Below are 23561 nucleotides of genomic sequence, written 5' to 3' on the forward strand. Positions count from 1 at the left end.
TTATATTGTTGTTGTCCTTCTGAAACCTTGGATTTCCAAATTCACTGTTTTTCAAGAAATAGAAAAACAACATACTTTTTAAATAAATAAAGTTGGGATGACAAATGCTTTTTAAAAGTTTGTATTGCTTAGACATTAGCAAAGCCCAGTTAAAAACATAATAGGTGACTAATAATGATTTATGAAAACATCGTGAAATATAGAGATACAATGTTTCAGAAGCGATATGTTTGTGCTATCTTGTGCCCAATAGTCTAATTATCAGATTAAACAACAGCGCATTATTACATTAATAAATACACTTTGAACAGACTATTCTCTAAACGAAACTGTCATTATTGACGTCATGCATCTTTTAACTTTACGAGGTTACATCATCTCTGTTTTTATTGTTTGTTTCATGTTTCCTAGACACCTTTACATTATCTCACACTATAAAAAATCTGTTAAATAAATCCAGACATTTTCTGTAAAGTGGAAAAACTGGAATATAACGTTTTCTGTAATAATGTAGGATAAAAGGTTATATCATATAGTTTTCCCCATCTTTCCTGTAAATGTGTTGTCTTGTTATGTAATTTTATAGTTTTTGGCGGTATTTCAAAAATAAACTGTAAAAATTAAGAAATCTTGATAAAAACATGTAAAAAACTGTAAAATTACGGGTGGTTTTTACGTGGAAAATTTGTAATTATAGTTTCTTACAGTGCACACTTACATTTTAATCTTGCCACAAAGCATTAAAATGTTTTTAAGCTTCAGATCAAATCCTTCCTATCAGCAAACAAACTTTGACACATGGAGGCTGCTTCAAGTTTCTTTAAAACTTCCCCGAAATCGTAATAAAGCAGGAGGACGCAAGAGAACAATAAACTTAACTCATTACAGTAGTTGTATTGTACTTTTTGCGGCCTGTATCAGGAGAAATGGAATTTCGTCCAGTTGTATGGGAGGCACAAGGATGCAGGTGAAGAAGGAAATAAAAGACGTCTGTAGGACGCAGAGTGTGGGAATCTGCTCGTCAATTGTTATTAGTTTATGGAGTAACAATAGGGAGTTGATCCCAGAGCTTCTCTCAGACTGGACTTAAGGTAACTTGATACTGTGGGACGAAAAAAGCAAATGCATACAAACACACACTTAAACTTTAACCATGTCATGCCAGCAATGTGAGTAAACCGACACATGGGATATTCTGTTTTTGTTTTGCACTGAATTTAAGAAACTTGAGAAAATGATTGACACTGCATCCTTCATAGGGTTTTTCATAAACTTTAACTGTTTCACTGCACTCTTGAAAAAAAAGGAAATTATTTTCTTATATTAATAAACCATCAAGACTGATATGAAGTTAACAAATGACAAAAGTTAAGACTTTTTAAAAAGGGATACTTTTGTAATAATTGACTCAACCTCAAGTTGTTACAAATATGTATAAATGTATTTGTTCTGATGAACACAAAGATATTTCGAAGATTTACATTTTGAGATGAACATTTGACATTTTTGTCACATGTAGTAAAAGTGTGCGATTCAAGGAACAACCAATGCATACACAACGACAAACAATAAATGTATTAATATATTAAGGATTAATATTTATCACATTCATGTGTCAAGATGCATATTACACTATGAAAAAATACCTGTAAAAACAGTAATATTCTGGCAACTGGGGTGGCAGATTAAAAATGTGACATACAATTCTTTTTAAAGTTAAATTATGATTTTTTTTCATTATTTTATTGTAAATTTGCATTCTATTTCTATAATTTACCTATATTTCAAAAATACATAAAACATTAATAAATGTTTTGTTTTTTACAGTGATAAAATGACAGTGTAAATTAAGTTATCAATAGGGGATAGTTATGATATAATTTTTACATAAATATTTTTTACATCACATTTTTTTGTTTTGTTCTTTGTCTGTTCATATATGAACATATGTAAAATTATATATGTTCATATATAAACCTATAGGTTTCAACGTGTAAGCATCAGAATATTGAACATTGATCGCACATGACAGATGGTTCCTAGCTGTGCAAGGACAGCACACCGGTTAAAATATGTCAGCAAACAAGGAAGACGCCACACCAGGTGACATATAAACGTGACATTAAGGTGCTTAAACATGAAACTGGTCCTCTGCAAACAGTGAGTGGATTACACTAACACTTTTCACTATCACATGTCACTTGCATTGAAATGTCATTAAGATTAGTTTATTAGACATGAGGCATGTCTTTGGTAACATTTCCTCTTTATTCTCAGGCAAGGTGATTGTGACTAGTAAATGTGACATGGGTGGCTATATCAATTGCGATAGAGTACAAATTGTGTGTTGTATTGATAGAGTGCAGAAATCCCATAACTCCACAATCTCTGACCCCATTACGTTGTGACTTACTACCTAAAGGAATTCCTGCATTTCCTTGGCCCAAATATGGTCACCTCCCACTAAATTCCGGTACTTGGAATTGTGCAACTACCCCCTTAAAGTAGCACGCAACATCCTGCTTGATCTTAAAGTTATCATAGATACGGACATACGTAATTTTGTTTGAGCAATAAGCAAACAAACCATACGTCTTCTTTAACCCTTTGGTTTCCTGTTGGGATTCCTACACCTTTATAAAAAGGCTGTAAAAGTCCATTATTTTCTGCTTATTGTTCCATTTCCTTTGTTGTTCTTTCAAAATAATCTTTAAAGTTTTTGTCTTGACAAAAGATCCCGGCTTTTCTGTAAAAGCACATCATACTGTCCGATGCCTCAAAATACAACCCCCCCCCCTTTTTTAATACGACCACAGTTTAATATTTTCAATCATATTCTTATGAATATTAATATTGTTTCAGATTCAGATTACTTCACCGCTTTGCCAGAAGTAATGCTCTTATTTCCCGCTGAAGCCTTTCAATGGCACACATTGTTCGCGTTGTGTTTGTGCTTTATCTCATATGACCCTTATGAAGTCGCTTCTCTATTGTGATTTTGCTAGTTTTGTTTATCCAGGTGCCTCTTTTCAGGATGCGAAAACTTGATGTATTTGTCCACGTTTCTAATAAAGTAACAATGCTCAATCCATACGCTTAATCCATACACTAATGTTCAAACGCTGTATCTACACAGTTATAAGGACCTCCATACTGTATAACAATACTTGGCCGTCCACGACACCACGTCATACGTGATCGTCAATAGAACCTATATCACACACAAACGCCCAAAAATATGATATCGTCTTATGATGTTACGTCATATTTTCTTGAAAGTTTGATTTTCAACTTCTGCGAGAGAGATAAAGGGAGAAGGCCTGGTTCTTTGACTTGCTTCTCTGAATGTCTACACAGCATGAAAACCCAACAGTGATTTATAGAACACTGTAATGCATTTCTACATGTGACTATTGTGTTTTGGAAAGTTGTAGTAGTTGGTATTCAACGGAGAAACAAATAAAATAAATGTTTCACCCTTTGTCACACTATTCATTCTGTCACTTCACAATGCAAGTCTGGGTGTGTTCTCAGAACGGTTTGCTTAGATCAATGCTGATTCTTACCTTATTGAAAAGTACACATTTTAGCTGACGTTCTGTAATAGGGGAGAACAATCAGGGCCTATTCAGGACTGAAGGACACCCTCCCTCAGTCAACATTTGGCTCTCAAATCCATAGCAGCCATCGGCTCTTTGGCCCCCGGAATGCATCAGTTACTTTCAATGCTCAGATATTCATTTACAGAGTTGTTTTGGGGCTATTTTGTCTGAAAATGTTTTGATGCGGTTACGGTACACACACACACACCAGGGCTAGCTATCCACAATCATGTCTACGTTGCAACAAATTTATATTTGTCAAATTGACAAATGACTCTAAAATGAGTAATAAAATTGAGAAAAACAGGACTTTGAAACAAAGGAACAAACCGTCTGAGTGAATACGTGTCTGTGACTCCACATCACACGTGTTCAGGAGTGTGTGTGAGAGAGCTACTGGTGTAATCTGAGCTCCTGGAGGTGAGAACTTCCAGTCACATTGCTGGTAAACTCACACTCCAACTCACCCACAATCCATTAACCAATCGCCCCATGCAAATTTGATACCAGCCTTAAACAGGTCTCTTCTTTAACAGCGTGTCACCTATTTAATTCTGCAAAAATACACATCCGATAACCCTGTGATTCATTTTGAAATGCCCTGTTAAGATGTGCGTACATTTACTCTCCACAGCATCAGGCACGATTGAAATGTTAAAGGCAGAATGCATGATTCTTTTCAGAAATTTTTTTGTCATGCTGGTTGGAAATCTCTTCACATCCTGATAGCAATCAAGAAGCATTTATATGTCGTTTTTATATATGTATTTATATGTCGTCTATGAAAGGCGTAGGACCAAAAAACGATGGACCAATAAAAACATTCTGGCCGAATATTTTGACGATAGCCATTGGTTGAGACTGGTCCTGATTGCATATTCATATACTCGCCCAGTTCACACAGACTTCATATGTCATCAGTGCGTTCATGTCCGCTGTTTCCATATAGAGCGAATGGCGGAGAAGCAGCTAAAACCCAACTAGCCGGAGGAACCTTGTAAATATATCAAACGAAAGACATTATTTGAAAAAGCAGTGACGAACAAACGTCTGGACCATGAATGAGGTAAAATTCAAATTTTTTTACGTGATGGAGACAGCTCCTGGAGTTAAAGGGTATGAACGACGATACCATGGTTGCTCGGTTTCTTTTGGATAGGTATGTACATGCTTTGATAAGAATGTATTGGTGTTTTGGCGGAGGCGTGGCTTTGAAAGGCGATTCGCATGGAGGGTGGGATCATGATTTCAGTGCTAGCAGGCTAAAGTTAGCACCTTAAGATATCATGCATTTGGCATTTAAAGGGATAGTTCACCTAAAAAAATTCTGTCATCATTTATTCACTCGTATGTTATTCAAAACCAGAATGTGTTTCTTCTGTGGAGCACAAAACTAGATATTTTGGAAGTCAATGGGGGAAATTGTTGTTTGGTTACCAACATTCTTCAAAATATCTTCTTTTGTGTTCTGCAGAAGAAAGAAAAGTAGTACAGGTTTGAAATGAAAAAGGGTGATTAAATATTGAAAGAATTTTCATTTTTGAGTAAACTATATGTTTAGTTACCCAGTTGAAGAGTTAAATCGGTTCAATTACCTCTGAAACAATAACAGGTTTGACAACAACAGACTGATATGTAGTTCCTCATGTGTCTCAGTGTCCACACTTGAAAAGGAAACATTCCCTATATAAATCAAACTACTGTAAACTTGTATCAGCTATTGCAAGTTGATATTATGCAGAAAGTTGCATGAAATGTTTTGGAACAGATTTATGGAAACCAATTTTTTTCTTTCGGTCTGACTGATTTTATTATCTACAGCCTCTTTTGTCACCAAAATCCCTTATTTCCAAGCTTTGTTAACCTAATCACAAATATAATATGGTGAAATTACATAAATGTCAATCAGATCCGATAAAAATTTCTTACATCTGCACTAAAAAATGGGTTGGGTCCGGTTGGGTCAAAAACGGACAAAGCCAGTCATTGGGTTAAATTCACCCAAACATTTTTTTCAAATTTGATGTATTGAAACAACCCAACATACTTTATTGGTATATGTTGGTTTGTGCCATTTGCCCCAATCGTGGGTAAAAAGTAATTTAAACTAATTTTTAGACTTGGTTTGCAATGCATGTTGCACCTCTCTGTAACATGCAACTGACATTACACAATGCATAATGCAAACATTGCATAAAGCATTCAGCTCACATGCACTGCCCTGAATATAAGCGAAACTGTGCATCATATTCACCTTGTCTTACCTGTGACACGACTGCAGATCACAAGAGATTTGCCTTAAACAGTTACACCTGCAGTGCCCACATCTGTTTTTGTCTGTTCCCTTCGTCCCCAGGCTGTTTGATAAAGTATGAGGAATGCAGCCAATCCAGTTTCAAACCTATCTGTTCTCTCATCCTGCTGCCATGTTACTGTGGTGAATGTGAAGAAAGTCATGCTGCTATGGGGCTATCGCTTTCATATAGAGAGTTTGGTTTCAAAATGAGATAACTCAAAAAAGATGCAAAACAGGTTTTTTTATTGTGCATTCCCATTAATATCACTCAAACTGTAGTTGGATTGTTTTCATTTGAGCCATCACTAAACAGAATACAGCGAACTAACACAATAAAACACAATATAAACATGATTTTTGATTATTGAGTTATTTCATTTTGGAACCTTCATATATTCATCAATGAAACTATGTGTACGCTCGTGCTTCTTTAGCAAAAAGAACAGAGATTCACGCTCAGATGTGTTTTGACCTGAAATATGGTTCAGACAAAACAATTAGGCCAACGGTTTCATATGTGAAATGGTTTTTCAATTGCATATTAGCCTACCATAATACAACCAATGGATATGTTTCAATATACACCAATGGCTAATATATTAGGCGTGTGGGGTATGTTTATGGCAGATGTTGTGTGTGCTATTTATGTTGTGCAGTGTACGTAATCAGCTTTTACATAATTGTGTTTATTTGATTTATTTATTCAGCTACAATCAGAGACTAAAAATGCATTCATTTAGTGACTCAAACGTTATCTTTTAAGAGTAATAAGATATAGAAACGTGTGTATTTATACTATACTTGCAAAGACAGTGAGGAGGATACGTGTAAACTCAAGCTTTGCGTTTTAAACAGATCTAAACGTTTTCGGTTGCCCCTATATTAAAAATGCTAAATTAATAGCCCTTTCGTCACCCCAAATGTCAATCACCTTTCTTAGAAACAAATAAGCACATATCCGAATTAAACTGTTAACTAAGCGATAACATCTGTACAACGCGCATGATGGCAGAAAGGTTACGCCTCTAAGTCCTCAGGTGAGCTACGCCTACTGCCACCGCGATTGGACAAGGCGCCCCTGTCTTCTCTCTGATTGGTGGAAACACGTGTCAGTCGTTTCTTACACGTCCCCGAAGCGATACTTTCCAACAGGTAAGTCTACCTGACTGACACACAGGGAGGGTTTTGGATACAGCGCGCGTCTGGATGTACGTGCAAGGACGTTTACGATAATCCCATTTATGTGTTTTCGCGGTTAGGAATAAGCGTTTGATATAATTGTCGACATTTTGACATAGACATGGCGAGTGTAGGAATAAACACAGAAGAACGGGCGGTTTTCACGCAGCTGAAGCCCGTGAGGATGTCTGGAGCGGACGGGCCGGAGGACTCGGTGTTCGAGGACGTTAAACCCGCGGTGAGACTCGCAATTAATGCACTTGAAATGTCCCAGGTGTGACAGGAGCCCTGGTTCCTGCCTTAAAAACGGACTTGGAAAACTGCAAAAAAATTGCAATGTTTAATTGCCTGTATAAACGCACCAAATATAATATATGGAACAGAAACAAAAGATAAATTGTATCATTATGAGCAGGCTTTAATATTGAAATATGGCTGATCAAATAATGGCAATATTGCAAGCACCTATTCTAGGGCAGGTAAAAGGTGCGCGCGCGTTACATCCACTCACGAGGGGCCACGATTTGCTGTTGTTACTTTCACCTGAATGGCGGATTTATGACGAGCCGTTGCGTGTCAAATGTTGTGATCATAAATTATTGGTTAGGCCTATTACACAGCGCGAATTACATATTATTGAAATATGCTCGCTTATTTATTTATTTATTCGGTACGAAAACAAGTGCTCATAAACATCACTGCACAGTTGGCAGTTATGGTGAAAGTGATGTCAGTTTAAGAGTGTCAGTGAAAATAAACGTCATATGCAAAATGTATACAGCCTAACGCATATAACCCATTGTCTGGTTAAGAGACATACACGTTTTTTAAAATTGTGTTGATTGCTTTCATTTTCGTTTCAAAGTGCCTATATATGTCCAAAATGGCATATTTCCCGTTTTGATGATGAATTCTAAAGATTTACAGATTTACAAAATCCAGCATTCTCCTTTGGATTGTATGGGATCGTAATGTGGATTCCCACCAACACTTCTTATCATAGCCAACGACTGGTGATGACCCCGTTGCAATTCCTCAAAACGTCGTATGCTGTTGGCTAAACTGAAGGGAACAGCCTATAAGTTTCACATGGGCTTCTGTCGTTGACACCTCATGTGGCTGGTGATGGGAAGCTTACTGGTGACCTCATGTGCTGTAGGGAACGCACGTCTTTAAAGCCTACTAATTGCCGGGTAAATTGTGCCATGGCACGTACCTGATATTTAAGGTCTTTACGCTAAATTAAAATTAATTAATGTTATAATTATTACGACTTGGGATCATTTTAACAACATTATCTAAAGAGAAGTACTTCTCCGTCTGAGTAATGAGTACATAATGGTGCCATGCCTGTCCCCTGCACAGTCATTTTCTGCACTTTATAGAAATCATCGTGGTCGTTGCGTCTCCTTCAAGAGCAGCCAGACACTTTCTTTAGCTGTTTCGGAAAGCCAAAACAACTGTTATCTATTTCCCCCAAAGCCATAAAACATCATTTTAGTCTCAAAGGTTTGTTTTCTCTCTCTGCTGCCCTCACATGAATTGTGCTGTTGTGGCTCCAGTCAAGAAGCCTATCAGTCCATTTTATGGGCATCTGTGGACAAATCTTCATCTTTTTGCATTCCTTTTGACCATAAAGGACAATCATTTCAGAGGCAAGACCAATTCGGTTGTAATTTGGATAAGGTCTTTGAACTGCCGTGAACCCCGGATTAAAAACAGCCAGGGCCGTTTAGGAGACACATATTATAGATTTATTTCGTGAAAATGTTATTTGCTTTTCAATAACATCCTTCCACAAACACACGTTCTCAAAGAGTGAATAGGATAGATCTTTGTAGCTTCGTAAAGCGACCCATGCTGTCAGTGAACATTTGAGGGCCGAAATACCGAACAACACGGAAACCTGCATACAAATTTATGTCAAGGATTATTTTTATGTCTAACTCCGTCTCCAAGCCGTTATCGGCCCCTGAAATACATAACTGGCAGTTGTAAATGTTCTCAATCATTAACTCAGTTCTTGGGCCAGGGTTCACCTGCTGCCTTTCTTCTCCTCACACCGCATGCGAAGAACAGAACCTTGTGAGTAAGAACCGGGTCTCTAAAGCCAAGAGGCCTCAACCAAAGGTGATCGCTGTCAATGCCACTACAACACAAGGCCTGTTTGTGCCTGAGACTGGAAGCAGGTGCGGTATGGATGCCAGGTCTGACGTGAAAACAAAAGCTATTTTCCGTTTATTACCTTGTTAAACTTTCCAACGCTGGCATGAAGGTGGTATTGATGTTAACGCTGAGAGAGAAATTGTCTGTAATAAGCATCTCATCTAGAGCAATATGAAATGTTGCAGAGATGTCAGCATTTGTTGTATACTCCCTGTGAGTACATGACCTCACATGTCAGGGTATGAGTTACCCGAAGGTACGAAGATGTTTGCAAGGTACGTCAAACCGCAATGGTGGGTTGCCAAAGAAAGGGATTTTGACGATACACGTCATGTTGTTGACTTAGCTGGCACTTCAGACAGCTGGACATTGCGGTGGAGCGTTTATTATCAAATATAATGAATGCAAGGATGTTAACAATAAGAGCAGTTGCCTTTAAAACAAAAGTCTAAGTTTTTTTGTTGAAGTTTAAGAACATCGAAATGTTTCATAACAATGTTAAATAAAGACAGAATGATAGAATAGAATCAAACAAGCACATGTGATTGGCTTTGTACAAAAAGTTGGATTTACTTTCTTATTGTCATGCTGGGATAACATATTATAAGCACCAACTTGTGGTGTTCATGCCTGATCAGGTACATATTGTCAAAATAAAACAACAGGGAATACAACAAATACTCAAATTAAATGTATATGCTGATATTAAAAATGTTTTTAATAGTTTGTTAATTGGTAAGAAATTAAATATGATTTTATCTAGTGGTACTTTTGTATTCCCCTACCTTTAATATATTATTTTAGCAAACATAAAGCAGCAGAAAAAGATGAAATAGAAAAATTAAGAGACATTTAAACTTTTTGTCCGATTTAACAATTTTCAATTTATTTTCATTCTGTGAACTACTAACATTATTTCTTCCAAATTTATAATAAAATCTTCTATTTGCATTTACTTGACTAACTGGAGAAACAGGTGAACATGATTGTGAACTGTTTTTTGGTTCAGACTCAAGTTCATATTCACTTCTAAGCAATACAACAGTAATATTTCTATATTTTCTTAGTAAATGTTTCAAAAACATTATGTGATATCCTTTTTCTCACAGTTTTCATGTGTCTTTTCGTGCTGTCAGTCTTTCACGTTGCTGTTGGATGACTTTGTCACTCCTGATTTATTTTAATTCAACAGACACTGGACTGGAATGACCACAATAATAATAATAATAAAACATTTATTTTATAAATGTTTCTCAAAACACTGCACAAAATAAAAAAATCACTACACCTACAAATGCTGTATAAATTAAATTTGGAATGATCTCTTAATTTTCTCATGTCATTACGGCTTGCCTTAACTTCAGATGTGGACTGTTGAAGACGCGGGTATTTTGGTTGTTCAGGTTTTTGCATGCGCTAACCATTTCATCATGGGACATTTGACTTGCCAATTGACTGGTTTGGTAAATCTTATTCGTTAGTAGTGCGAAAATTCCCTTGCTTATCAGTATCTGGAGCATACAGCACCGTGGCTCTTGAATGGCTCTCCCGTGTGCGCTCTTTTCAGTGTACTATTTTTGTACATTGTTTGTGCCCATATCTCCTCCAGCTATCGCATGTCAGTGTTTTGGTTTTGCTTTGTGTTACACGGCTGCCACACCTATGAGGTGTCTGTTTACCCTGTGTGGCAGTGGAACACTTGGAGCCTTGCAGAACTTTGCTTTGTGTACACTGTTAAAGCAGGCAATATGCTCTCCTACTGCTTGTACCAGGCGTCGGAGTCACAAATCAACTTTTGACAACTTTAAAGACAATAACTGTGTGTTCGTGCCAAATATTTTCACTTGAATAGGGTAAAGATGCAACCAGCTTTCCAATTGGCACACGGTCCCTAAAATCTATAATAAATCTAAAATAGGACACTAGGACAAATAGGAACTAATCAACCTCACCGAATTTACTAGTCAAAATCATTTGAACCATCTAGTTATTCAAGCGGTATTGCAGATTCATAATCGTCTTCTGTTCCTTTCAGACACGAATGGAGATGGACAAATATTTACCCATAAGTGGCCTAATGCTGTCCCCAACCATCACAGACAAAAAGTACCGTCGAGACAGTGCATCCGTGGTCGATGAGTATTTTGCAGATGAGAAGCCTGCTCCTTACAGCCTCAACATCAACGTCATCTTGCCCAACACCACACACCTCCGCACGGGCATGTACCGTCCCAACAAACCCCTGGTGCATCACATCAAAACCGAGCCAGGGTTGGAAGAATCCTGCAGCATTCAGGCGCTCCCCGAATTTACCTCTGTCTTCAGCGTGCCCCAGACAGTCAACACTCTCTTCATCAAACCGGACATGAGCGTCACAGATGAACTCCACATTGGCCCTCATCAACCATCGGCCTATCAGATGCCCATCAGTAGTAGCGACCTAACCACCATGACCTTCTCGCAGAGCCAAGCTATAAACGGCATTGGCGCCTCTGACAGGACCATGCTCAACCTTAACAATGTGGCCATGACAACACAATCCGCCGAATTTGTCATGCCCGAACCGTTCTACATGTCACCACAGCCACACAGTTTGCCTCCATCGCCCCCCAACTCCCAGCCGAGCAGTCCGGAGAACCAGGCAGAGCTCATTACCTCCATCCCTGGTCCCCCGCCGTACCAGGCCAGAATCGGAATGAAGGCTGGACAGATGACTCATCATTCATTGCTAATGGCCCATGGTCAGGGAGTCCTCACAGGACCCAGATACAACCGACGGAACAATCCTGAGCTAGAGAAGAGGAGGATTCATCACTGTGACTTTCAAGGTTAGTGTGGGTGAAAAAAAGAGCCGCAATGTGGATTACCTTTACAAAGGAATTTAAAAGGAATAGTTCACCCAAAAATGAAAATGGGCACCATTGACTACTATAGTAGGAAAAAACTAGTGTGGTAGTTGATGATGCTCCAGAATGGTTTAGGTTCCAATTCCTGGAAAATATTTTCTTTTGTGTTCTGCGTGCAAAGAAATATGTACAGGTTTAAAACAACTTAAGGTAAATAATTGAAGATAGAATCTTCAATTACTATCCCTTAAATGTATATAAAGATGTGTAGTAAAAGTGGGGACAATATGAATGCAAACTTACTTGGTTTACTTTACTATAATCAATAGTTGTCTTATAAGGTCATGCAGTGACGGCTTATTATTGACATTGACAGGGATGAAAATGCTGTCATCAGTCTCATCACGTTCGAGTTGTTCCAAATCTGTATGTTTTCTGATGAACACAGAGAAATAAATTTGGAAGAATGCTTGTAAGCAGACAGATTTTGCCCCCCATTGACTGCCATAGTCTTTATTACTTTGTCATTTTTTGGTTCTGTTGAACACAAAATAATACATTTTGAAGAATGTAGGACAGCAAACAGTTTTGGGACACTTTTGATTACCGTTGTAGTTTTTCCTACTATGGTAGTCAATGAGGGGTGAAATCTGTCTGGCTATAGGCATTCTTCCAAATATATTTCTCTATGTTCATCAGAAAAAAGAAATGTATACAGATGTGGAACAACTCGCAGGTGAGTAAATGATGACAGAATTTTCATTTTTGGGTGAAGTATCGCTTTATATTCCTGATGTCCTCTTCTACTTTTCTAATCATTTTGGTATATTGAAGAATGTTTTTAAACTTTTATTCGTCAAAATATGAAAAATACTTGGCAACCACTTTGTTAAAACAGGCATAGATTTTGAATAAGCTTGTGATCTAACATGCAACCAATTTTCAATTTGCAGGATGCAGCAAAGTTTACACGAAGAGCTCTCACCTTAAAGCGCACCAAAGGACTCATACAGGTGAGAAACTGAAATCTCTCTAATATTTGAAGTTATCGCCTGATGCAACACATCAAGACAAAAGCCACAAATCTGGCAGCAGCTCGTATCGAGACGACAGCCTAAAGACAAGAGAGACGTAGGAAGACAGAGAACAGGGCGGAGGGAGAGGTTAATTGTCTCTCTTTTCATGCTTTTATACACATTGTGTCTGCATGCCTGTACAAGCCCTGCATGCTTTCCCGAGGGGCAAATCGCAGAGCGGCGGAGGAAAAACCTGTTCCTCTTGCTTTCTCTGTCTGCGTTTGGGGGAGGAGGAGTACACCGCTGCCAGAATAGAACTCGGCAGTTTCACCGTGTTCGGCTCGCCGTAACACGAAACCCACCGGAATCCCACCACACTTTACAATGAAACCCAAATCCTTCACCTAACACTTCATTTTTTTAAGCTGATAAAAGCAGCTTTCCCGCCTATTTCGTCCTTTTCTTTGCTTTCCATTTCGGGGTGGTCACACAAATAGTGCAGAGGGATTCCCTTTAGCCCGAGGTGTCACTATTGTTGTGTGCCAGCCCTCCAGTGCCCGGTGGTGTATTCACGAATGCATTGAAGTTCAGACGGCAGGTTCCTTCCCATGTGGTGTGCTGGGAATGGAGCAGCTGGTGCGGCAGCCCAACAAGTATAAGCATTGGTGAAACAAAATGAATAAGCCACTTGAGGCCCTGCGTTAGAGGGATTTTACTGCGGCGGGTAAAGGCGGTTCTTCAGCATGACATGAAGCAGGGCGCTAAATGCTTGACTTTTAGTTATTTATGGCTTATTAAATCATTTTAACCACATTTTACAACAGCTCTGAATGCAACTGAACATAAATTTGTTGTGCAATGCATATTGTTTTCCAAGCGTGTCGCACATTCATCACGTCCTCCGTCACGGCGTTTTGTCCATCAACATGCTATGTTTATGTTGACACAAGACAGGTAGTCGTCTCCCAGGTGGACATTGTGTTTCAAAAGATGTTGGGGGCTGGGAGCGAGACCACCTCGCCGAACACTGACACACGACGGTTAAAGAGCGCTAGAACATTCCGTTCTATATTTAGATGAAAGTCAGAACAGGTTGATGACACGTGTAATTTTGATGTCTGTAGGAATGATGTGTTCTAGAAGATGATAGAAGGAAATAATTCAGTCTGGGAAAGTATGCCAGGATATACTCTAACTATACTACTGGAAAACAATAAAACAAATAAGCCCGCAAAACTTTTGTAAAAATGTTGTAATCTATAGTGAGCAAAGATTGGGTTATGTATAAGGTTCTGAAAAACATTTGCCAGATTGCTGGAGCGTATCAAAGCATGCTTTTTAGGAATTCTTATGAATACTTCAAAGGTACAAGCTATCCTCGTATTAAAAACGATAGCTGAAGGCAGGGAAATCTCTTTCACCATGCTAATAAGGGTTTTTTTACAAATTGCTTGGAGGGCAATTGGTTCGTTTGTGAAAGCCTCTATTATCGCTGTAATTGAACTTGTTGCCCACCTTGCTCAAACAGAAGCCACTGATAAAACTCCTGCATTGGTGATTTTATGAGTGTCCGTGTGCGTTTGCTTGCAGTTATTGTGTAACGTCATAGAGTGATTGTCTGACTTCAAGAAAAGGCTGAATTATAAAATACGGCTTTTATTATGAAGCACTAGACATCACACGTTTGCCGACATTCGAATGGAGAGACATTTTAATTCTATTGGCTGGTCATTGTCGAAGTGGATCCTACACCATGCGATGTCTTCCAAACTCAGCTTAAAATGGCAAACATGTTTGATTTTTTAGAAGATAAAATAATAGTAGTTATACACTAATTTACTGACTATATGAATTTATAGTTCAATGGTAAAATAAATCAGAGCACACACTGTTGGCAACATTCAACTTCCACATTTTTATAATAGTTGTGTCTATGTGTGTGTGAGAGCAGTAAAAAGTTTTAGTGATAACAGATTAGCCGTTGCACAACCACCAGCTAACCAAATAATATCTCTCTCAGTTGTTTGAGCTTGTTGGCCCCTTAAACATGGATCCAACGAGCTTAAGTGTTTGATAGGGGAGCTTTACCTCATTCAAGACACTTTTGTCGGCTTGTTAGAAGAGCATTTGGTTGTCTCCCTTCAATTCCGTTTTATGCATATGATAAGTGGCAATTCCTTATGTATTATTACATTATATGTAATTCCTTAGGTAATATATTAACATTGTATCATTCTATATATTTTCAAATATAGATTAAATGATGTTTTATATTGGCAGTTAATATACAGGAAAATATATTCATTTTGCACACGGGCCAAACTAGCAGTGCGGTTTGTCAAAAAAGAAAGCATCAAAGCATCAAGGCAACTTTTTTAAAGGAACACTTTGTAGTTTTTCAACCTTAAAATATTGTCTCAAAAATAATAGAACAACTCGTAACCGGACGAATTCTAATGCTGTGGCTGTGCAGTCTCACAGCGGCTATAAGCAAACTCTGTAAGTTCTGTGTTCGGGTCGGTACACACAGCCCCATCCATCCCCTGCCTGCGGAAGATTAGATAAAAACAGGAAGATAATAACAGATTCATGTTAACTAATGAATGAACTGTAAACTGTTACCGAAATATTTAAAGCTTGTAAATTCTCCCTATTCATGATGTTAAAGTTCATTCAGGGCGTCAGTTTCCAATAAAGCCTGTTAGCTTTCAATCAGGATGTTCAACTCATATCATACATTAAAAGACAGAAGCACCTGCTAACATTTGTCAGTTCAAAAGCCAGTCAAGTCTCTAACTTTCGTTTGGTTAAGTTCTCACACTTAAATCTATACAACTTTCTCTCTTTTCTTATCATGCACACACATAAATCATGACATATAGGTCATGGGTTTGATTTGAATTCTGTGGTGGTGTTTTCAAACGTTTGTTTGACTGTGTGCCGTGACCCCCATTATTCTGAACACACTGAGCTTTTGAGGATTCAACGCTGTGGCAAACCTCACAATGTCTGATCTTATCTTGGTGTGTTAAGCACTATGTAAATGACTTCCGTGTTTACACATGGGAGTTGTATTACTACCCAAACAACAAGCACATACTCGTCTAATTCCTTCATAACTGCCATTTAGAAATGCTCTGACACACACACACACACACACACAGTGTTGCAAGTTCAAGCTGGACTTTGTATGCGTCTGACATTCACGGACGGTGAAAGATTACAGTGGATTAAAATAAGTGCTTGTTGTTTTTGTGGCTGGTTTAATTCAGACTTCATTCATTAACGTCTAGTCTTATTCTTTCATGTGGTCATTTTGAAGATGGGCTGCAGGTTAAATATAGAAAGATTTCATCTTGTATCATCTAAAACGAAATGTGTTGTTTGTTTTCGTAGGTGAGAAGCCGTACCGATGCAGCTGGGAGGGATGCGACTGGCGCTTCGCCCGATCAGATGAACTGACGCGGCATTACCGCAAACACACGGGGGCGAAGCCTTTCAAATGCATCGCCTGCAGCCGCTGCTTCTCTCGCTCGGACCATCTGGCGCTGCACATGAAGCGCCACCAAAACTAATGGACTTTTGTACTTTCAGCCATTTGATCGCTTGATATTTCACAGTCATTCTTAACCGAAGATCAAATATACGATATGCTAGTACAAGCTCTGCCAATTACACTCCAGGACTCCACACGTATGTTCTTCAAGAGGACTGGACATCACGAGACCATCACAGAAAGAGCGTAAATAGGATGTATAGTACTGTACATATGTTTTGTATGTGTGTGTGTGTGTAGATGAATGTGAAAACATGTTGCGAATTCATGAATACTTGACTTTGTTTTTCTAAATTTCTAAATGCATTCCTTTTGGACTTTGTCTTCCTAATAACTTGAAATGTAATGCTTGAATTGATGAATCTAAGGTAATGTTTCATTCATTTTTGAGTGTGCGACCTCCATTATGTAGTAAAACATAGTTTCATAGTTGTATGGAATTCCCCCACCCCATAGAAAATCTCAAATTGTTTGCTTTTGGGTTCTACCATACAAAACTGAATAACCCGATGTTTGCTTTTCTCACAGTTGTGTATCCATGGATACATTTCTATATGGGATTGTGTAAAAGTATGGCTCGGATCTGTTGGCTGTTTGAAAGATGTGTGGAAAAAATGGATGATGGATGTACATTCACAAAACCCAAGGGTTAATTTGAGTATGTGTGCCAAAAGAATACTGGATGTTGCTTCACATCTATTTAGCATTAAGACAATAAAAATAATGCAACATTTGCGTATCAAACAGTCAACCTTTAAAAAAAAATCACTTTTCTATTGTACAAGAAAGTACAGAAGACTTTGAAACCTCACAATTGTCCCTGACCTTTCTAAAGAACAAACGTATTCGCCGTGGACAGTTGCATTGATTCGGATGTCTTTGTGATGTCGGGCTGTTTGCTGGTTTGTAAACACTGTTTTAAGAGTTCTCAAGTTCCCTTTATCGTGTACGTCAGTGATGAAGGCAACTCTGGATAATGTAAATACATGTAAATATATTTCTCTTGCTGATTTATACTTTTTATTATGAACAAATGGGATTCTGTCAGGTTGGTTTTGAATGTGGGTGAATAAAGTTTGTAGATCTGGCGTCCTATGTAATGATCGGTTTACCGTTTTGTATTTTCTTGTTTGAGTACAGAATTTTGCGAATAAAAAGAACAATCACATTGCGTGCTGTCGAGTGTTTTATAGCGTGATTATGTCGTCACATGCACTGTATTTGAGAGTCAAGAATGATGTGCCTTTACTGGAACGTGATTTGAATATATCGCCTTGATTCATAAGTCAAATATGTGAGCAAATGAATGACAAGATGAAAACAAGACGAATCTGTTTACACTTCTGCATCATATAGTCATAGACAATAGTTTTCATAAACTTGGTAGACTAGAGTAGCCTATTAAAAGCTTGATTTATTGCTTTTAGACCTCTTAAAGTTAATTATTGCTATAACCTTGGTTTAACAAAACCTCTCAGGGAATATATTATGTATCAGGAGAGGGAAAAATCTTTGTTTTATTGTTGTATATATACGACGCCTGTGAGTAATGTCAAACTTTCTAAAATTCACTTTTCTGAACCACGCCTGTCCTATTAAGGCATTAACATGTGCTTGTGTTGAAACAGTGAGTCAACTGGTAAATGATCTGAAAAATAGCTGCAAGTTTCAAAGGAATTAAAATGGGTGGGGATCAGCGTTTAGCTTAGCTGGAAACAAATAATTACACCGTCTGACAAGATAATTTACTGAATGAAATCCAGCATACAATAAGATTGTTAATGGTGGGGCAACACCCCTGTTCTCACTACGGTACAGTATAGAATAGAATAATAGAATAGAATAATAGAATAGAATAGAATAAAAGCAACACGGTGAGAGCTACAGTTCAGAAGAAAAATAAAAATAACTTTGTTTTTTGAGAATACCATGATGTTAAGCCTTTCCTCATGCCTGTGGTGTTAGTTCAGCAAAGAGAATCCGGTTATAACCTGCCCCGAGTTTATAACCGCTTAATAGAAATAACTCTGGCTCACAGAGTTTTCTTATTTCATACATCAACACCAACACATCACAACAAATGTCAAAGCAAACAAAATAAAAATATTGTGAATAGGCAATGGCATGTCATAGAAAATATCTCACTGTTATGACTGAACATCCCACAAAACCAGAGGAAACTCTTTGCATTTGTCAGCGTGTCTCTGGGTGAATGTTAATGATTATCACATTGAGAAGTGAGGGCCATAAAGCTTCAGCCAATGTGGTAGTATAACTCCAGGAACAAACAAACAGTATCTCTCCACATGAGCTAAAGTCCTGAGTGAGTACAATGATGGAATATGGGTTATTGATCGGTTATTGATGACCATGCCATGCAACTCTTTCTGTGTCAAATTAGAAAATATTTAAAGTACACAGCCACATACTTGATATAACTGGATTGATCTAACTATAAAAGATGACTTTTAACAGCAGAATATGTTATATGATATAATACAACATGATTGGACGGGGCACGAGCTGTTACAAAACTGCGCCACTAGAGGGCGCCATTGGAGGACAGGCCATAACAGAAGCCATGGTTGCCAGATCCGCGAGTTGTGCAATTCAACTCTGGTTATTATATTCCGCGGGTTAATGTGGAAAGAATTGTATTAATCACATCTCATTGTTAAGATTAGATGGAATGATATACAATAACAGAGTTTATATATTATTACTTCTATAACAGTCATTTCAAATAAACGTCATTTCAGATATCTTTATAGATTTCCAATAAAGTTGTAAGTTTTAAGGGATAGTTCACCCTAAAATGAAAATTCTGTCCTCATTTATTCACCCTCAGATAGTTCCAAAACTGTATGAATTTCTTTGATTTGCTAAACACAAAGGGCGATATTTTGAAGAATGTCAGTAGCTAAAAAGATCTCATCCAGTAGCTTAACAGATCTAATCTCTAGTTTTCCCTACTATGGCAGTAAATGTGGGGGTTGGGTTTAGATCGGTATGGTTACTGACTTTCTTCCAAATATCTTCCTTTTCTGTTCAGCGAAACAAACTCATTTATACAGGTTTAGAACAATCTGTGGGTGAACTGCCCCTTCAACGTTGATAGTAAAGTGTGTTTTATGTGTCCTGGATAACATATACAGTTGCGGTAAAATATATTTACAGGATTTTATTGGCAACTTTATTGCCAGGTAAATACTGTACTTTAGTAAAATTACAAAATATTGCTTAATTCAATGTTGCTGTAAAAACCCTACAAACCCTAATTTGCTTTACAGTATTATACTGTAATACATTTTACAGTAATTACCAACATTTTTACAGAACTTTATTGGCAACTTTTTTTGCCAGTAAATTACTGTAAATTCTACAAGAATTTTTTACAGTGTAATTAAATTGAATTAATATTGAATTAATGTTGAATTTAATATTCAATATTTGAGATATTCTAATAGCTTCTGGGGAGTGGCATAGGGCTAGTTTGATACGGATCTGGCAACAGGGTGGGTAAGCACATTTACAAATGCTCAAGTAGGAAAGACACTGAATATTAAATTGATTAAGAATCTGATTTAATTTAGTATCACAAACAAAATAATAGATAAAACAAATATAGGTAGTATTTTGAGTACACGGTTTTAAAAAGAATTCTCAATTCATGTGACATTTTGATAACTGTCCCTTTAAAAGGTACACAGATGGGACATCGGAGTAGTATGGCCCTTTGTTAACTCTGGTTTTATTATGGTAAAAGTGCAGTAACCTTTTTTTATAAATCCCAAAATAGCAACGGTAGTGCTATTTGAATGAATGTTCGATTGGTGTTGAATTATTAACGTTGAAATAATGTTCAATTGGTCATTTTTAACATCGATTAAATCCTTAAACCTTGAATTAACTATTTTTGCTATCTGGGTGTCCATTTGTATTACAATAGTTTAAAACATATATCCTGGTTAAGCTGATGTTATTGTGACAATAGTAAATTTGCGGTTACCATGAATTTACCACAAAAAAAAAATCAGGTTAAAGTACGGGGTAGACAATGCACAATATTTAAACATTTGCACCAAAAACATTTTATTCTATAAAAGGAGTGGGCAATCACAACTGTACAGGGGAAACTGACTTTTAACACCATTTCTCACAGTATCAAAAAGCTCGCATTTTCCTTGCTGATCTTTACACATTTGTTCTGTACAAATACAAAAGAAATAACATTAATTACTTGCCTTGTTATAATGATAACTGCATTGCACTGAGTAATATAGTACTGGCCCATAAGTTACTGCATTCAATATAAAATACCTATGATTCTGAAAGTTTAAAGAATTTCATTATAACCACACTTGCACACATACAATCACACAAAACCTAAACCCTTTCACGAGCAAATATCACACTTTTTTTTAATCGATGATGTAAGCAAACATGCGCAGATAGACAAGGCGGTCACAAATATCCGTTGTGGGCACTTGAATACAGGTAAGAGGTTGAGTTTACGTTATTGGTTACAGTAATCTAGAAGTGTTTCCAATTTAAGATATGAAGGTACATTTTTGAGATTGAATGAAGCGTTACTCCCCATGTGTATGTGCGACACGACATCAAACATCATGAATTTCATGTGGATTATCAGTGCTTATAGGCCACGTCTGTCAGGGCACCACCGCTTTTGACATGCTCACCGACGTCACAAAGAAAAAGCTACTCTCCATGCAACACACTGGGGGGTGTACAACACACTGGGTACTTATTTTAAGGGTCGAAAGAAAAACACATTTCAAAAAAGGAAAAGTATTTCACATTATCTAGTCAGTGTTAAAAATAGAAATCCACCCGTTACATTATTCAGAACTTTGTAGATTATATACATTATGTACATTAATTCTTTAATTATTCATTAATTGTCTGTATGTCTATGAACAGTTAAAAACAAGAAAGGATCGCAATCAAATGCATATACTCTTCTAGAAAGATGTGCTTGGTAACATTTTAGAGTTGAAGCGAGAGAATGATAGAAAATCTGAAGATTGCATTGCTCTCTGGACAAAAGACCGTGCAGCTTTTGCACACATGCACTTAACTCTCAAAGGCTGGACTCGAACAAGCGTTGCTTTTCCAAAAATGCATAATGCGCACAGGTTTTCAGCTGCGAGTGATTGATATTATGACCATGGCTATGAGTGCTTGCTTAAGGGGGGGTATAATGCATCCCCTCGCCTCACAGACCAGTCTGTATATCAACAGCATCAATAACATTTGGGGTGGGGTGTTTTTGCATACTCAAGTGAATCCAGGGCAAAAGATAATGTTAAGACATGTTTCGTCACTGTGAACTAGGTGCAAATAAGGGTTTTCAGGGCGCCTCGTAAAACCAGGGGGATCCCAGTATCAGACCCAGAGGAACCTCGAAAACCTGTTGTGCAAATCAGATCTGCACATTTACTTCAATTAAGGCTCTGATGGGCTAGAAGTAACAAAATGCGCCTACGCCACACCTCCTCCATTAGAACTCTGATTATGTCCTTTTTAGAAGTAGGCAAGTGTGCTTGTGCACACAGACACGCGCAGGTTCGTACACATACAAACCAGTTAAGTAAGCTCTCCGTTTCCCTGTGAGTTGTTTCTTAAAGAAAACCAAAATGCTCACAGCCTCATTAAACAATATCTGAAGGTTACATTTTAGAAGAAGAAAAGGAACGTCTTTCGACGTGTGTTAATCCGGTTACCACTATGGACGAACACAAATACTGTTTTTGCACTGAATTTTTGGGGAAGATGCTTAGACAATAGATACTATCAAGAAATAAAATGTACAAAAATTCACAGTCGCATCAGACCTCTGCCTCTACATCTCGTCTCGGTTAGGGTAGATATAAGAAAAGACAGAACACACCAAAGCTGATTTGTTAAAAACAATAATAGTAAAATGCTAAAACAGGGCATCTTCAACTGTCTTCACAAAACGCTCTACACCAACTTCCATCCACACAAAAACACTCTAAAATGCATGAAGAGCTATCTCGTGAACACTAATTTACGATAAAACGGTCAAATTTGAGATAAAATATTCTGATAAAACGCAAGAACTCAACAAGGCAGCTGCAGATGTATCTTTTACCTACACGTTGTGATAAACACTATGCAACGTTAGAAAAACATATTCTTTTATCATCGTATTCAAATCTCCTATTATGTTTTGCTCCAACCATATCCTGTACTTCCTTTTTAAGAACCATAAGAGGTTCCTTCCCCAGTCATCACAGTTTGCTGTGAACAGTACTGCTTGCAGTTTGCCTTTTATATAGTTCCTTCAAGTAACTGCTAATGAGCAGGCATTAAGATGGCGGCGGAGGTCAACAGTGGACGGGTGGGTTTGTGGCTTCTGGAAGCATGGCAGAAAACTGTGGCCATGATCTGACCAGAAGGGGTAACCGATATGATTGAGCCACCCCTTTGTGGTGTTGGTTGACAGGGGGCGGGCATCAACAGCGCTCGGGACCCCTGGATGGGCATGCGTTTCTCCTGAGGAGAAGGCGTAGAGGTGAGGGCTGGGGAAGGCGGTCGGTAGCAAGTTTCACATCATGACGTGACGCCGTCGGTGAAGCGCCAGGTGGTCGGAGCGGGAAAAGCTTCGGTCGCAGTCAGTGCAGCGAAAGGGTTTGATGCCGGTGTGCTTGCGGAAATGTCGCGTAAGCTCGTCAGAACGGGCGAAGCGCCATGTGCAGCCTTCCCAGGTACACTGGTATGGCTTTTCACCTGCAGAGGGATTGTTACATCAGTTAATGTGACACAGAACATAGAAACTAGTTAAATGACTTATGAATAATAATAACGGTCATCATGTATTCGCTCTCGTGTGGTTTTATAACCTGTATATGTCCA

The 23561-nt window shown here is 38.0% G+C and overlaps 2 protein-coding genes across 3 annotated transcripts in view; one reads left to right on the forward strand and one right to left on the reverse strand.

The window, feature by feature from the left end:
• The first annotated feature begins 6999 nt into the window (after window positions 1-6999).
• Window positions 7000-17832, forward strand: klf5l (Kruppel like factor 5 like). 2 transcript variants are annotated; one of them, XM_079486010.1, is made up of 5 exons: window positions 7000-7050; window positions 7197-7315; window positions 11279-12071; window positions 13043-13102; window positions 16502-17832. In XM_079486010.1, the coding sequence occupies exons 2-5, from the start codon at window positions 7199-7201 to the stop codon at window positions 16678-16680; spliced, it is 1149 nt and encodes a 382-aa protein (XP_079342136.1). In that variant the 5' UTR covers window positions 7000-7050; window positions 7197-7198; the 3' UTR covers window positions 16681-17832. The 2 variants fall into 2 exon arrangements, with proteins under 2 accessions (XP_079342136.1, XP_079342135.1); XM_079486009.1 differs by having other exon boundaries at window positions 7039-7106.
• A 2393-nt stretch (window positions 17833-20225) lies between these two features.
• The window catches only part of klf8 (Kruppel like factor 8), a 30591-nt gene continuing 27255 nt past the window's right edge, over window positions 20226-23561 (reverse strand). The window contains exon 6 of the mRNA XM_079486651.1: window positions 20226-23435. Coding sequence (XP_079342777.1) covers window positions 23254-23435 — 182 coding nt within the window. The 3' untranslated portion in view covers window positions 20226-23253. The remainder of the gene's footprint in view (window positions 23436-23561) is intronic.

The sequence above is a fragment of the Barbatula barbatula genome (assembly GCF_947034865.1).
Source record: "Barbatula barbatula genome assembly, chromosome: 22".
Lineage (NCBI taxonomy): Eukaryota > Metazoa > Chordata > Actinopteri > Cypriniformes > Nemacheilidae > Barbatula > Barbatula barbatula.